The sequence below is a fragment of the Pavona decussata genome, unplaced genomic scaffold, assembly GCF_977016875.1.
Source record: "Pavona decussata unplaced genomic scaffold, jaPavDecu1.1 SCAFFOLD_48, whole genome shotgun sequence".
Classification (NCBI taxonomy): domain Eukaryota; kingdom Metazoa; phylum Cnidaria; class Anthozoa; order Scleractinia; family Agariciidae; genus Pavona; species Pavona decussata.
In genome coordinates this window covers 2,588,555-2,605,000 of record NW_028145470.1, presented here as the reverse complement: position 1 = coordinate 2,605,000, position 16,446 = coordinate 2,588,555, and the positions used below count along the sequence as shown (strand labels likewise).

Sequence of the window (16,446 nt, the reverse complement as noted above, 5' to 3'; positions counted from 1 at the left end):
CCTTAAGCCCGTGTTCAAATTTTAGGGCCAACTATGATAATACCCATCCGGTCGGACTCCAACGTCTACAGTACTGCTCTTCTTAAGGAAGGTGCCTACTTTTGTTACTGCGCATACGTTCTATGCATCTCGAGATACTCGGTTTTCCTATGGGTGGTGCCTACTAATACAGGAATATTTTTGCGCGGTTTAAAACTATGCAGAGAAAGCAGAACTTAGCAAGTGCTCTTGGTATCCAAAAAGAAAATTTAGGGAAAGCATGCATTTTTCAGAGATAATAAAGCTTCAATTTGGAAAAAGAAACCACACATTGCTTTGTATTTTACTGTTTTTTAGAATAATTGTTTCATCATTATCTCTAAAAATTGCGTGGTTACCTTCAATTTTCTTTTTGGATTTCAATAGCCCTTGCTAAGATCTATTTTCCTCTCATAGCCAAAGACCGCACAAAAATACTTTCTTGTTAGTAGGCACAGTCCTTAAATGGAGCGTAGGTGGCATTGCCAGCAGTAATCTAGGTGGATTGCTTAGCTCATCCATTTTTCTTATAGTCTGGTCGTCGCTTATTTAGTTGGTAACCTACCCTTGAAAAGTCAAAGTGTGGATCGTAGTGGCCAGCTAATCCATAATTTTGAACCTAAAAAAAACCCAAAGGTGAAAAGCTTAGATTAAACGGTTACTGAAAGAACACACAAGTAAAGTAGATAATCTTGAAATTATGTCCATTATTGTGAATAAACGCCATACATTTTCCTTAATTGATGAAGTCTAAACTATGAAGCCTTCATGATAAAAAATAATTTGCGTTAAATAGGAATAGTTGAAATCACGTGACCTGGATATTTGACACCTCCAGTAGACAGCAATTGCTAACTTGGACTCCAACCCAGCCTTTGGGTCAGTTCCTTGGATTAGGGTTAGTTTTGTGTTGGAGTCAGGGTTTGGGCGTCGACAAGTCACGTGACAAACTTTCTCATCACACTACAACACCCTGGGGTAACTAGCCATACGGTGCTGTGCTTGTTAAGCCAAAAAGGATTTGCCTTGAAACGTTAATTTCAAAACTGACCACCCCACCTCTTTGTTTTGAAATGGTGCTCTTGAAGGCTTGTACCAACTACCTTCTCCCACTTAGTCCTAATTCTTTGCTTAGACCAACACAAAAATTTCTAGTGTTACTGCTACTAAAAGTGAACACTAGTTTTCGGAGTCTGTGATATCGAAATGTGAACTACAATGGAAAAAAATTCATTAATTAAGTGAAAATGAACGAACTCAAACATAAGCATTTATAAGTAATAGAGTTTGGATAGTTTGTGTTGACTGAAATCGAAAGAACCCAAAGTATAAGCACAGGCAACATGAGCGTAAATGCAAGCGTAAGCGCAAGCATGCATTAGAGTTTGCTTCAAGTCAAAACAAACCGACGCAAGCATAACTGCAGTTACGAGAGTTTGCGTCAAGTTAGGCCCTGTTTTCATTAGCAATACAAACCCCACGCATACCCGCAAGGAAAAGGGCAATTACTAACATTGTTTTCCAAGATGGCAGATAAGCTGTTTCGCTTGCTTGCGTTTACTGTGCGTTTGCGTTAGTGATTTTCGAATGTGAAACAAAACAAAGGAAAATGCGAGCCAAGTAAAGCACAGGGACTGTAAAGAATGGATTTTTTGTGTATTGCGTCAGTCCTTGCGTTTGCGATTGCGTCATGGTAGTTTACACCTTTTGCCCTTTATTATCAGGAAATAAATTTTCATTAGCACGAAAACATTGGTCAATAAAATAATGTATAATCAGTTTAACTAGGAAATGAAACATTTTAATTTGTGGCAGAGTCATTAAGGTGTTTTGCATCGAAAAGAAGATTCGTTAAGGCCAATTAGAATAGCATTTTATCGAAAACAACATTCTTTCATAACCTAGGGTTAACGTTCCATTGCGCGAATAAAATTTCAACTACAAAAGATATTTACTTACGTGGTTTCTGACTAATTTCGCTTTAATGATTTGATTTTTAACACTAATGAAAATGTATTTCCTGATAATGAAAGGCAAAAGGTGTGCATGTGTGTTCATTGTGCTTGCATTTACATCACTCATGACAGCCAATTAGGTGAGACCTTATGGGAGCTGCTACGGCCCTTAAGGACGTTGCCTTCCTTTGTTATTGCGCATACGTTCTGCGCATCTCAAGATACTCGGGTTTCCTATGGGTGGTGCCTAGTAATAAAGAGATATTTTTGCGCGGTTTAAAACTATGCGGAGAAACCAGTAATAAAGCTTCATTTTGGATACAAACGCTATACATTCCTTATCTTTTACAGCTTTTTAGAGTTATTGTCGCTAAGATCTGCTTTTCCCGCATAGTCATAAACCGTGCAAAAATACTTCGGTATTAGTAGGCACCGTCCATAACGGTGGTGCCTGCTAAAACAGGGATATTTTTGCACAGTTTATAACTACGCGGGAAAAGCAGACCTTGGCAAGGGTTATTAGAATCCGAAAAGAAAATTAGGGGTAACCATGCATCTTTCAGAGATAATTAAGCTCCAATTCGTGGTTACTGGCCCCTAATTTCCTTTTTGAATTCCAATAGCTCTTCCTAAGATCTGTTTTTCCCGCATAGTCATAAACCTTGCAAAAATTCTTCGGTATTAGTGCTCCTTTAAGCCAATTCGATCAAGTAAGCCATTTAGGGAGCTGGACGGCATCCGGGGCGATTATTGCATCCAGAGAACGATTTGATAAACATTCAAATAAAGAAGTGAGAAGAAGTGAGAAGTATTAACCTGAAAATCTTCCGCTGTTTGTAAGTTCAATCCCGTCAGAGCTGTCATTCGTCGATTTACTCTGTCGATTAGCTCATCATGTCCACCGTTTAACCAGCAACTAAGAAAAACGAAGGCATAAAAGGTGGAGGTATAGAGACAAAAGAGACAACCTTGAGACACTTACGGATTAATAAGTTTACTGAGGGCTTTGTCACCAGAATAGGGTTACCTAGAATTTGTTAAGAGGTAATGTATTTTTGCTTGGTATGATTGATTTAGAGTAGGCAAACTATTCATCGATGGTCTAACTAGTCTGCTCTTGAGCGGTATATTACATAAACTGCGAGTGGCCTCTTTCTTCACCTAAGTTCTGTAGCGCGAGATGCATCTAGCGAGGGGCTAAGCCGCGAGAAACTCCTCATTCAATTTTCTTTGCATAATTCTACCGTCACTTTGCGCGCGTGATCTGAAGGAAATAGCTCTACTGCTCGCAATCTATATAATGCACGAAGTTCAGCGAAACTGACCACGAAGGTCAGTCGAGGTCTTCCGAGGAGAATGATGTAAACTTGAGGATTTCCGAATATCTCCCGAAGATTTACGAAGATAGCCCGAAAGCATCTTAGTCCAGTCACTGAAAGTACTGTTATCGTCGTCGTCACGATTGGAAGAATGGAAACATTTTTTGGAAAACCCAATGAGCATGCGTCAGATGAAAACGCCTCTCACAAACGTCATATACGTATCCCTCAAAAGAAGTAAACAACAAGAGCTCTGGATACAGTGTCAAGTCATACTTACGTACCTTTTGCTTATTCTGTAATGTGCAAACTCCAACTTTCCTGTAATAGGGTTGTGAACAGTCGCCCTGTTAAGCTAAAAGGAATAAAATAAAATTCAGCATATGCTGTACCAATAAACGCCGCCACACACCGTGAATCCTAGAGCGAAAAATTAAACACAATTCGGCAAACACTGTACCAATAAACACCGGGACACACCGTGCATCCTTGCACGCAAAATTAAGCAAAATTCAGCAAAAACTGTACCAATAAAAACCGGGACACACGGTGCATCCTTGCGCGCGGAATTAAACACAATTCAGTACCAATAAACAGAGAGACAAAACGGTGCATCCTTTCGCGCACAATTAAACACAATTCAGCAAACACTGTACCAATAAAAACCGGGACACACGGTGCATCCTTTATTTATTTATTTATTTATTTATTTATTTATTCATTTATTTATTTAGCTTCGTCTAACTAAAATACAAACAGAATGGAAACAAACAATAGAAACCAAAAAAAAAAAAAAATACCAAAGATATAATAATCAGGCGGATCCCTTTCGCGCGGAATTAAGCATAATTCAGTATAAACTGTACCAATAAACACCGGAACACACGGTGCATCCTTGCGCGCGGAATTAAACACAACTTAGTAAACACTGTACCAATAAACAACGGGACACACGGTGCATCCTTGCGCGCGGAATTAAACACAATTTAGTAAACACTGTACCAATAAACAACGGGACACACGGTGCAACCTTTCGCATGGAATAAAACACAATTTAGTAAACACTGTACCAATAAACAACGGGACACACGGTGCATCCTTGCGCGCGGAATTAAACACAATTTAGTAAACACTGTACTAATAAACACCAGGACACACGGTGCATCCTTGCGCGCGGAATTAAACACAATTTAGTAAACACTGTACCAATAAACAACGGGACACACGGTGCATCCTTGCGCGCGGAATTAAACACAATTTAGTAAACACTGCACCAATAAACGAAGGGTCATACGGTGCATTCTTGCGCGCGCAATTAAACACAATTTAGAAAACACTGTACCAATAAACGAAGAGTCATACGGTGCATTCTTGCGCGCGCAATCAAACACAATTTAGAAAATACTGTACCAATAAACGAAGGGTCATACGGTGCATTCTTGCGGGCGCAATTAAACACAATTTAGAAAACACTGTACTAATAAACGAAGAGTCATACGGTGCATTCTTGTGCGCAATGAAATACAATTTAGATAACACTGTACCGATAAACGAAGGGTCATACGGTGCATTCCTGCGCGGGCAATTAAACACAAATTGGAAAACACTGTACCAATAAACGAGGGGTCATATGTTGAATTCTTGCACGCGCGATTAAACACAATTTAGAAAACACTGTACCAATAAACGAAGGGTCATACGGTGCATTTTTGCGCGCGCAATTAAACACAATTTAGAAAACACTGTACCAATAAACGAAGAGTCATACGATGCATTCTTGCGGGCGCAATCAAACACAATTTAGAAAATACTGTACCAATAAACGAAGGGTCATACGGTGCATTCTTGCGGGCGCAATTAAACACAATTTAGAAAACACTGTACCAATAAACGAAGGGTCATATGTAGAATTCTTGCGGGCGCAAGGAAACACAATTTAGAAAACACTGTACCAATAAACGAAGGGTCATACGGTGCATTCTTGCACGCGCAATCAAACACAATTTTGAAAACACTGTACCAATAAACGAAGGGTCATATGTTGAATTCTTGCACGCGCGATTAAACACAATTTAGAAAACACTGTATCAATAAACGAAGGGACATACGGTGCATTCTTGCGCGCGCAATTAAACACAATTTAGAAAACACTGTACCAATAAACGAAGGGTCATACGGTGCATTCTTGCGGGCGCAATGAAACACAATTTTGAAAACACTGTACCAATAAACGAAGGGTCATACGGTGCATTCTTGCGGGCGCAATCAAACACAATTTAGAAAACACTGTACCAATAAACGAAGGGACATACGGTGCATTCTTGCGCGCGCAATCAAACACAATTTAGAAAACACTGTACCAATAAACGAAGGGACATACGGTGCATTCTTGCGGGCGCAATGAAACACAATTTAGAAAACACTGTACCAATAAACGAAGGGTCATATGTAGAATTCTTGCGGGCGCAAGGAAACACAATTTAGAAAACACTGTACCAATAAACGAAGGGTCATACGGTGCATTTTTGCGCGCGCAATCAAACACAATTTAGAAAACACTGTACCAATAAACGAAGAGTCATACGGTGCATTCTTGCGCGCGCAATCAAACACAATTTAGAAAATACTGTACCAATAAACGAAGGGTCATACGGTGCATTCTTGCGGGCGCAATTAAACACAATTTAGAAAACACTGTACTAATAAACGAAGAGTCATACGGTGCATTCTTGTGCGCAATGAAATACAATTTAGATAACACTGTACCGATAAACGAAGGGTCATACGGTGCATTCCTGCGCGGGCAATTAAACACAAATTGGAAAACACTGTACCAATAAACGAAGGGTCATATGTTGAATTCTTGCACGCGCGATTAAACACAATTTAGAAAACACTGTATCAATAAACGAAGGGACATACGGTGCATTCTTGCGCGCGCAATTAAACACAATTTAGAAAACACTGTACCAATAAACGAAGGGTCATACGGTGCATTCTTGCGGGCGCAATCAAACACAATTTAGAAAACACTGTACCAATAAACGAAGGGACATACGGTGCATTCTTGCGCGCGCAATCAAACACAATTTAGAAAACACTGTACCAATAAACGAAGGGACATACGGTGCATTCTTGCGGGCGCAATGAAACACAATTTAGAAAACACTGTACCAATAAACGAAGGGACATACGGTGCATTCTTGCGGGCGCAATGAAACACAATTTAGAAAACACTGTACCAATAAACGAAGGGTCATACGGTGCACTCTTGCGGGCGCAATTAAACACAATTTAGAAAACACTGTACCAATAAACGAAGGGACATACGGTGCATTCTTGCGGGCGCAATGAAACACAATTTAGAAAACACTGTACCAATAAACGAAGGGTCATACGGTGCATTCTTGCGCGTGCTATTAAACACAATTTAGAAAACACAGTCCCAATAAACGAAGGGACATACGGTGCATTCTTGCCGGCGCAATTAAACACAATTTAGAAAACACAGTACCAATAAACGAAGGGACATACGGTGCATTCTTGCGCGCGCAATCAAACACAATTTAGAAAACACTGTACCAATAAACGAAGGGACATACGGTGCATTCTTGCGGGTGCTATTAAACACAATTTAGAAAACACTGTACAAATATACGCCGGGACATACGGTACATTCTTGCGCGGGCAATTAAACACAATTCAGCAATCATTGTACAAATAAACGGCTGCATACATGTTGTATCCTTGCGCGTATTAGATTAAGAGGAACAATGAGTTCCTTATAAATATCGTCGTTAAATGCGAAATTAAAAACTGCTCAAAGGGTGGGTGCCGGCTTTAGATCAGCGCTTGTTTCAGATTTCTATAAAACGTCAAGAAGCGTCAATACTTCTCCTCGGGTGAGTTGTTACTGTAATCCATGTTCTTAAGGATGGTGCCTACTAATAACGAAGTATCTTTGTGTGGTGTATGACTATGCGATGAAAGCAGATCTTATCAAGGGCTATTGAAATCAAAAAAGACAATTGGGGGTAACCACGCATTTTTTAGAGATAATTAAGCAACAATTATTCCAAAAAACACGTTAAAATACAAAGCAATATATGGCGTTTTTTTTTTCCAAATTAAAGCTTAATTGTCTTTAAAAAATGCATGGTTGCCCCAAATTTTCTTTTTGGATACCAAGAGCACTTGCTAAGTTCTGCTTTCACCGCATTGTTTTAAACCGCGCAAAAATATTCCTGTATTAGTATGCACCGCCCATAGGAAACCCGAATATCTCGAGATGCGAAGAACGTATGCGCAGTAACAAAAGTAGACACCGCCCTTAAGCACAGGGCATACGTAAGATCTAGGATAAATGGGCATAGTGCAAACCAATTCTCTTACCAGAGGTTCTGCTATCTTTATGACTCTGTCTATTTCGGCACTACTCATTATTTGGTGTAGAATCATTATATCAGGGTTGGTGAACACGACTTCAATTGGACAGCGCTTGATGGTACAAAGGGGATGGTCTGTCTTGTAATAACATCTCAGTCGCTTGCGGCTTTGAGGAGCCTGGAATATAAAAACAAAAAAAGCCACAAAGTTACAGTCGAACCCACAACAACAGGCACTCTCAGACAGAGATTGTTCTTGTCCTAAATTGGGGACCACCAGATTTGACTAAGAGTACGAGATTGAGTTACGAGAACGACTTTTGATTTCTAGTTTGCGTGGTTTAGATAACTGCTTATCACAGCAATCTTGTTTCTAGGGTCTTCTTATCAGCTGATAAACGAGAAGGAGCGCGAATTATAGGGATGTGACTAATTTGAAATTCGAAAGTCGTACTCGTACTGTGATCTGAAGGTCCCTTTTAGTTAATTTACACAACAGCACGGCAAAATGTTCAAAAATGACCAATATGGCAGCTGATAATTATTATTTCTGCATTTTCGCGCGATCTTCTATTTAAATCACCGACCTCTGGTTTGCTTACGATACGGACACATCGAGAGGGAGACAATTAAAACACCCGGGGCTGGTCGTTCAAAAGCCGATTAACGTTAATCCACGATTAAAAGTTAACCGAGGTTTTCATCTCACTCGTTAAAAATGTTTTTAAAGCTAATTTAAGCTAATGGCAAAGAAAAGAGTAGTCAAAACTGAGGGACAAAAATCTTTTTGAAAAATCTTTATTGGTTAGTAATTAAACTCGAATCAAAGTTCACGTTAATCCAGGATTAGTTTAATCAGGCTTTGAACTACTGGGCCCAGATTGCTTCAAAATGCTTTGGAATTAACTGTCACGATGGTAACGCAACACATTTTGCCGCCCTCTTTTCTCGGCAATCATATTGCTTCAATCGCACGAGACGTGAAACTCAGTTGGGGGGAGGGGGGGGGGGGGGGTTGGCAAAATGCTCAAACCTTTGATGATTATGACTGTGACATACGTCTCTGTGTCCTTCAACAATACCGGCCAATTTTCTTAAACTGAAACTCGCATAGTTCGATTTATTGGTAGCCTGAGTAGACGCCTTTTCCGCGATGTGTAAAACAAAAGCCAGAAAAGACGTTACCTCTCGCAGGCTAATTTATTGGATGAAATAAAAGTTTCGATCTTTGAGATTGATTATAATATTTATTCCATTCGACGTAGTGAGAGCGCACTCCTTATACAGATTGCAGTCGAGATTGTATGGGACAATGTTGATTGAATGAATGGATCTTGGGACACGTATCTGGCATCCCCCGCAGATTTTGTAGGGGCGGATGACATTTGGCAAAGGAGAGAGAGCCTGGTGACATCGAACGCACTCCCAAATCTTTGATTGTCACTGGTTTTTTAGATAGCGTGGCGTGCCGTAGCATAAGAAGGCAGAGATTTGCTACTCTGCTAGGTAGAACATTCTTGAGAGAAAAAAGTCTTGACTTACGAGTGGCATCGGATCTCCTCGACACAGTCTCTTAAAAATTCGCCTTTCCTCGTGCCAGTCAAAAGCTTTTAACATTTTTTGCGGGAGTTTGCCGGCTAGATAACTAAATTTGGGTTCTTTAGGTTTTGTTTGCTTCGATCGTTCCTCTCCAAGCTGCTTTTGAACTTCTCTGAAGTTGTTCAGGTTTGTCAACGATCTCTCGTGATTTGGAACTGAAATAAAGAAAATACACAACTCATTTTAACCCTTTCCTGACAGAGAGAGAGTAAGGTTAAATTTGGGGGAAAAAACATTCTGTTCAATTCTGAAAAAGAAACAGCACCATTGGAAAGTACTCCTGCCATTACTATGTTAAGGGACCAATCTGATTGACCTAAATCGGCACGTGACTGCTGTCTAGCCTCCTCTGTGCTGAGTGAAAGCTTTCCTTTGAGTGGTCTGCACATCTTAAAAACACATTCTTAAACTAAAAATTTAGAGACTCGTCTGTCTTTATATCGTTATCTAAGAGTGGACTGTTTTCCTGGCCCTAAAATCCTAAAGCGTAACCTCTTATCGAGAGCAGTTTAGCAGTACTTTTCTGTAAAGTTAATTTCTAACGTTAACCTCTGTGAACGGAATCCTACAGTGTGACCATTCAAATGAAAGCTAATGAGTGGTACTTTGCAACCCTGTTCTTATTTTCCCCGATTAGCTGTTCCAACGTCTGTCAAAGAAATAGATACTGAAATTCTAAGTGTTACATTCTAATGAAAAGATAGAGCATTATTCTCCAGAGATTTTGAAGGTGATTTCAACTTTTGTGCCCGTATAAAATAAAAAGTTGGAGCAGCACATTTTCGTAATACTGTTTATCATGATATCAGTGAAACATCAGTTAACATAAAAATTTCACACTTACTAATTTTCAGGGCTTCAACGGTGTAGTTTATAGCCTTCCTTACATCTCCAAGCTGTATGGAAAAATAATACAAATATCACTGTATTTTCCTGCTACATCGTGGATAATTCTTCCAAATGGTCTGGATAAAAGCAGTGATGAAATTAATTTTAAGAAAAACACGACACTCCTGGCAGAGGCAACTGCCGAAACATGTCTGTAAAACTCAGGAGTGTCGTGTTTTTCTTAAAATTAATACAAATATCGCTTTTTGTCAACGTCATCTCAGTAGATTGGTCTTCGCGAGGAAGAAAAGTTAGTAGTATATGGCCTAGTGACGTCAGAGTAGCTAAAAAGGGCAACCTTGCTTCACTGACTGAATAAGTTACTGGTGTCTAACAGCTTGATTGCAAGGTGAGGGAGAAGAGACGTAACAGATGGCTGGGTAAACTAAAACGGAAACGTGAAAAGCGCAAAGACATTAGAGAGATTTAGAAGGCGGAGATGACCACGTGACCATATTTACTCTATATTTGCCGCTCACTGTTTTCAGTTTCTCAGTAAAATTGAGTATTTTTGTGTTAGCACCAAAGGACAAAATTAGTTTGCACTATTCTCATTCATGTACATGTACCTATTTTTTCAAGAAAACATAAACGCGAATCTCACCATTTGCCGTTTGCCGTAAACGAGATTCTCAATTGTCAGCTGCCTAACAGCTCTATCAACTGATCTGTCATGGGTAAACTTGGGTAGAGTCTGTCTGTTAATTAAGAGTTGGAGTTTAAAGACATTCACGAAAGTTAAGGGTTGCGAATTCAGTTCTGTCGAGTTTATAGACGAAGAGGTCGAAATATTGAGTAGCGGTGACTGACGACTCCGTCAGTAGTTGATTAGTCGAATAGTAGAGCAGTTTTCAATAGAATGTCGTAAACCCAAGACCAAAGTAATTACACTAACCAATCAAAACAACCGCAATGAACCAATCAGAATTCACAGAAAGTATAGCATCATATATGTAACCGGCGCCATGCGCGGGAAAAAGCGTTCGACCAAGTCATGATTGGTTTTGGTTTTGCTTCTGATTGGTTGAGAAACTGATGCAAAACAATAGGCCCTTTGCAGCTAACGGTCACATGGTACAAATTAAAATCCACCATGCTGGAGAGCAAGCTACGCACTGGGACATCCAAAAGAAAGCGACTTCATCCAGTCAAACTTGAATTTTCTTTGTTTTGGATGTCCCAGCTCATACCTTGCTCTCCAGGATGGTGGAGTTTGTACCATGTGACCGTTAGCTGTAAAGGGCCCATTACAAAACGTAGTAAAGCAAACCCCCCCCCCCCCCCCCAAAAAAAAAAAAAAAAAAAAAAAAAAAACGAGAATTGCTTTTGACATGCAATAGAGAAATCGCCCTAATTGGTTGATGGCATGATTAAGCGATCGATTTGTTGACCTGACTGGTTGATTGATGGACTGATGGCCGTCCTGATTACTTATTATTGAACTGACCATGATTGATTGATTGGTTTACTTGGATAGGCCATTTCTGAGGCTAAGTGCAAAGTCTTTATTAGGAAAAATAGTTTTTATTCATATGCAAACAAAACTAATTTTCATATGAAAAGCTTTGCACTTAGTCTCGCTTTCATAATGAGGTTCGCAGCAACTCGGAAATGGCCTATTGAAGACTTAAATTACCTGATAAGAGGACCAAGCCAGGTGATCCAACACAGTGAACCGATTTGGTTTCTCTTTCTGGTTATCAGGTTCCATATCCATAAGCCTAAGCGACTCCGCCATCCACTGCTGGGTGTTTTCCATGTCCTCGGAAACGAACGCTCCTCGGCCAAAGTTGTACGCGTCCATAGCAGACATAAAGGAGCCTAAGCCCGTGTGAACGCCGTATTTACCCCCTGTGAAGTCAAACGGCTTGAGGTTGTAGACATCTTGGAGTCGTTTAATAGCGTCCATTGCTCCTTCCAAGTCATCCTGTCCAGGGAAGTGCTGACGATAGTTTTCAAGCTTGTCAATAAGAAGGCCTGTAATAATTGAACGCTGGTCGTTACATTGGGAACTTTCATTTAACCGCCGAAATCAGCGATGAAAAATTGGTGGCTGTTAGTCGACGGTACGAGAAAATAAAGAGCACCAAATCGTAAAAAATCCTGTTAATTGGCTTCCTTGTTCTTTCACTCTCAAGTTATTTCAGGACGCCAATACCCCTTTTACTATTTCATTTTCTATTTTATGTCATTTCAGTTGTAGTGCTCTGTAGGGGTAAAAATAAAGTTGTTGTTGTTGTAAAAGAAAGTGTCCGGGCACTTTTTAATCTTATTCAGTTGTTGCCTGATACCTTAACATAAAGTTGTACGATGCGTTCACATCTCACATACACTGTAAAACAGCCCACGTAGGTTTTGCTTTGGCCCGACAAACGAACACCACACGAAAAGTTGGCGTTGATCACCTGTGACTCGCATCAGTAGCATGACAAAGGTGCGTGACACGAACGACTTTGACTTGCTTTGACTCGCCTTGATAGTAGCACATTTACATCACCTTTGACAGTCTTTTAACGTGCTTCAAAGGTGTTACACCTTTGGTACGCGTGAAAGGGACCTTTGCACAAGTCAAACAAACATTTGACAACACTTTTACCCTGCCTTTAAACTCGATCATGCGATCAAAAGCGCATTACCATTGACCCTGAGCCTTTTGCCAACTTTGGTACTATGTAAAAGACTAGTTAAAGACGGCCTTTACCACGTTTGACATGTAGTGAGTGGTAAAGGCGTGATTTCGTGAAGTGGGAAAGTCTGGAGCGAGCGAAAATAGTAAGTGAGAATGAAGTGAGTGATTATGGTGTGATGGCTCGCGCGCGAGAATACACGCTCTGGCGCCTTGCGTATCGCTTGTTCAGGCTTTCGGTGATCTGCTTCCTCTTCTGCGAATTTCAATGTCACACATTGACATTCCAATCCTAGCAGTATGCAGAAAATTGGTCACATGAATCTAGTTTAATGGCCTTAGCTCCCACGAGTCTCCCATAGCTCAGTGGTGAAGCATCCGAACTAGTAATCGGAACTCACTATAATACTTTCACAGTTAGTCTGTATAGTAGGATTGTCTGGGTGATCTGTCAAGTAGAACACTGACCGACTAATCGACCTGATTGGTCAGATGGGACGGGTTGTGATGTTATGGACTGTGAAGACTCAAAAAGTGTGATAAGTCAATTACACCATCACGCTTTTGATTTACTGTGACTTTTGCCTTACAGCTTGCATCTTTTCCTTGATTTGTTGTTTTTTTCAAACGAGTTGTGAAAAACATTTTCCATCCACACATGTCTGCTCTCATAAATTTTCACCGTCCACATAGCACAAATGATCGAAAACTCTTTTTTCAGTGGCCTCTTTTAGCGTTATAATATCACAGTTTCCGAAAATATCGTTCTCAGTCGTCTCGATGATGACGGAAGGCCAAATCGAAGGTAAAAAAACTTTTTTATTGTTTGCGTTAACACGTGAGCGAAAAGCTCTGTTTCTAAAACTTTCCACCTTTATAGAATGAGTAAGAAGGCCTGTGGCGGCCTTTGATATCGCTTCTTATGTAACCCGGTCTAAAGTCGAGGTTTCTGGTTTGCTATATTGTCATCATTGGATTTGAGGCCTGCAAAACCGAGTGTTTTTAAGTTTTCACAAGAAATCATCATTACATCCTCTCTTGCTTTAGAAAAGCTAGAAATATGGTGGTAGAAATATCGGCGAACCAAGCGTTGGAGACTTGGAGTAGCTTGCCAGTTTTCCTGCACTCTAAACCATACTAGGGTACCAGTTGTTGGGCTATCATGTGCAACAAACCAATTAATTTCTGCGCGCTCTCATTGGACGAAACATGTCACGTGAAAGTAAATAAGAAGGAGTTATGAAATCCGTCGACCGATTTTTGGGACGAGAGAAAAACAAAGACAGAGCGTCAATTTTTTTGGGTCGGTACTGTTTTAGTCTAATTAGAGAATAATGAAATTAGCTTGCATTTATCTACAGGCAATTATGCCTTGACCATCTTTGCTCGTTTTGTCTTTTCCTCAATAAAGCGCTCGAGTCGAGTTTCGGAAATATTAATCGGAGGGTTTAGAAAATAAACCCCTTTCCGCCTTGCTGAGATATCGGAGGATGGTGCCCAGCTGAACGATTGTCCTCAAAATTTCACAGTTAGCAAAGACGCGAATTTTCGTACAATCTTTCAGCCTCGGGCATTATCAATCCCAAAAACCGGCTCAATTAGCACATACACAACATGCGTGACACAGTCATTTCAAAGCATAGTCTCCCACTCAAGCAAAAGCTGGTAAACCTGTGATCAAACTCGGCAACTGGGCGAAAGAGAAAGAATGTTTCACTTGTTAAACGAAAAGCGATGAAAAATAGGATAAAGTTTCGTGCATTTTGCATGGCAATATAAGCCGCTTTAATTTGCGACGCTGAAAACAGAATTGTCTATCCGAGCCACAAAATTTCCTTTAAAAACGTTTTCATTAAAAACATTGGCAATTTATCGGGCTTTTAATTATTATGGCATGTGAATAATGGGCTAGATTTATTATAATTAGGAGATAATCAATGAAAGGAAAGTGCTTTTAGAAGCTAACAAATTTGTAACATTTTAATTACTCCGAGTCATATGGTTAAGAGAAATTTTTGCCAAAATTCGATAAAAGTCATAATTTGTTGTTTATCTTACTTTTTCCACTGAAATAACACTCTTATTGAATTTTTTTTTGATAATATTCGATAAACTACCACACGTATTTTAAACCAGTATCAAAAGGTAAAAAAAAAAGAACAAAAAAATTATCATAAACATTTACAATTAAGATGATAAGCTTCTATAAGCTGTCAGACATCTTGTAGTATTGTAGGAATAATTTTTCTTCTCGCTACCTCAAATTTAAGTGACCGGAAATTCTCAGGCGTTGCTAGCCCATTCAATAATTTATAACAACGCTATCACATTGTAGATATAAACTGAAAGTTAAAAAAAACGTCCATTTAATGACATAAAACAGGCACATTTTTTGTCAAACGATTTCCGCTGTAACATCGGTCATTTTTGACGAATCTGGGACTGATGGTTTATACGCAAAAAAAAAAAAAAATCTCACATGACGTGAGAAATTCTTGGCTTATAATTACAAGTGTGACCCTTCAAGTCCATCAAATTCGATCAAATTTTAGAAATAAAAATAAACTAAAATAAAAAAAGAAATAAAGAAAGCTTAATCGCATTCTTCTAAAGGCTTTTACGGTTAACCTTCTCTATCATCAAACCATTCGTACGGGTCCTGATTTTAGTCGAGTCTAACGATGAAATCCTACATAGCCCGTGACCATTCAAATGAAAGCGAGCTATTCGTGAGTACCGACTTTAAAAATAGTGTTGTTTGCTTATGATTTACTTTCAAGTGGAAAGTTTTTTGGTTAATCTGACAATAAGATAACTATGTTTTATAAATACCTTCGGCGTCTCCCTCCTGTTCGATCGATTTCACGTGTTTTGCCCAATCTTTCACAAGTCTCTTGATCATTAAATAAGTATTGACAGGATGTCCTATAAAACCATCTCTGCTTGATTGCGCTTGTCCCATCGCTTCGTTCACATCCTCCGCGAAAGATTTGAGTCTGTTCAGCCGTGATTCTTGTTCGGCGATGTAATCATCGAGAGCATCCGACAATTCCATTTCAATGTTAACCAAACGTTGCAGATGGGACAACGCCGTGAAGACTTCTGAGTCGACAAATACAGTTGTTACAATGAAATAAGTGAATATAGCGAAGGAAGCGTGTTTCATTGCCATATTAAACTCGCCAATGTGACAAATCCACCGCTGTTCAGTGTTTAAATACCTTTACACAATGATAAATCTCAATTCAGTTCATCCTGATCGCGGTCGCCGTTTGAATAGCTATTTGTTTATTTCGCGACAGCGAATCACGCATGCTCTGACAAATCGGTTAGGTGCGACAATTTCCAGGGTTTTGGAACTTTGAGAACAATCGTTTAGTCCTAAAAACTGAGTTCGACGAATTTAACAACGATATTTACGTTTCGAAACAGCGATATAAACTTATTTCCCAGAGTCGAAGGTAACGCATTCTTCAAAATGTATGGTACCTGTCAGTTTTCAACGCAGCATTGTAAATTATTAAAAGGTCTTTGATCCGGTTTTGTTGTCACGGACTAGGTTGTAATGTCGTGCACGTGCTTTAGTTCACGTCTTGCGTCTGCGAACGAAAGGAAGGAAGTTCCTTGGCGTTTAGATCACAGTTATACCCGTAAAG

At 39.6% G+C, this 16,446-nt stretch overlaps 1 protein-coding gene across 1 annotated transcript in view; it reads right to left on the bottom strand.

Moving 5' to 3' along the window:
* LOC146481759 (prolyl 4-hydroxylase subunit alpha-1-like) overlaps window positions 1–16,257 on the bottom strand; it is a 19,099-nt gene extending 2,842 nt beyond the window's left edge. Inside the window, exons 1-8 of the mRNA XM_085107889.1 lie at window positions 15,623–16,257; window positions 11,801–12,141; window positions 10,121–10,172; window positions 9,220–9,431; window positions 7,685–7,855; window positions 3,577–3,647; window positions 2,790–2,889; window positions 584–637 (exon numbers count right to left, since the gene is read on the bottom strand). Coding sequence (XP_084964015.1) covers window positions 584–637; window positions 2,790–2,889; window positions 3,577–3,647; window positions 7,685–7,855; window positions 9,220–9,431; window positions 10,121–10,172; window positions 11,801–12,141; window positions 15,623–15,962 — 1,341 coding nt within the window. The 5' untranslated portion in view covers window positions 15,963–16,257. The remainder of the gene's footprint in view (window positions 1–583; window positions 638–2,789; window positions 2,890–3,576; window positions 3,648–7,684; window positions 7,856–9,219; window positions 9,432–10,120; window positions 10,173–11,800; window positions 12,142–15,622) is intronic.
* Window positions 16,258–16,446: the final 189 nt, after the last annotated feature.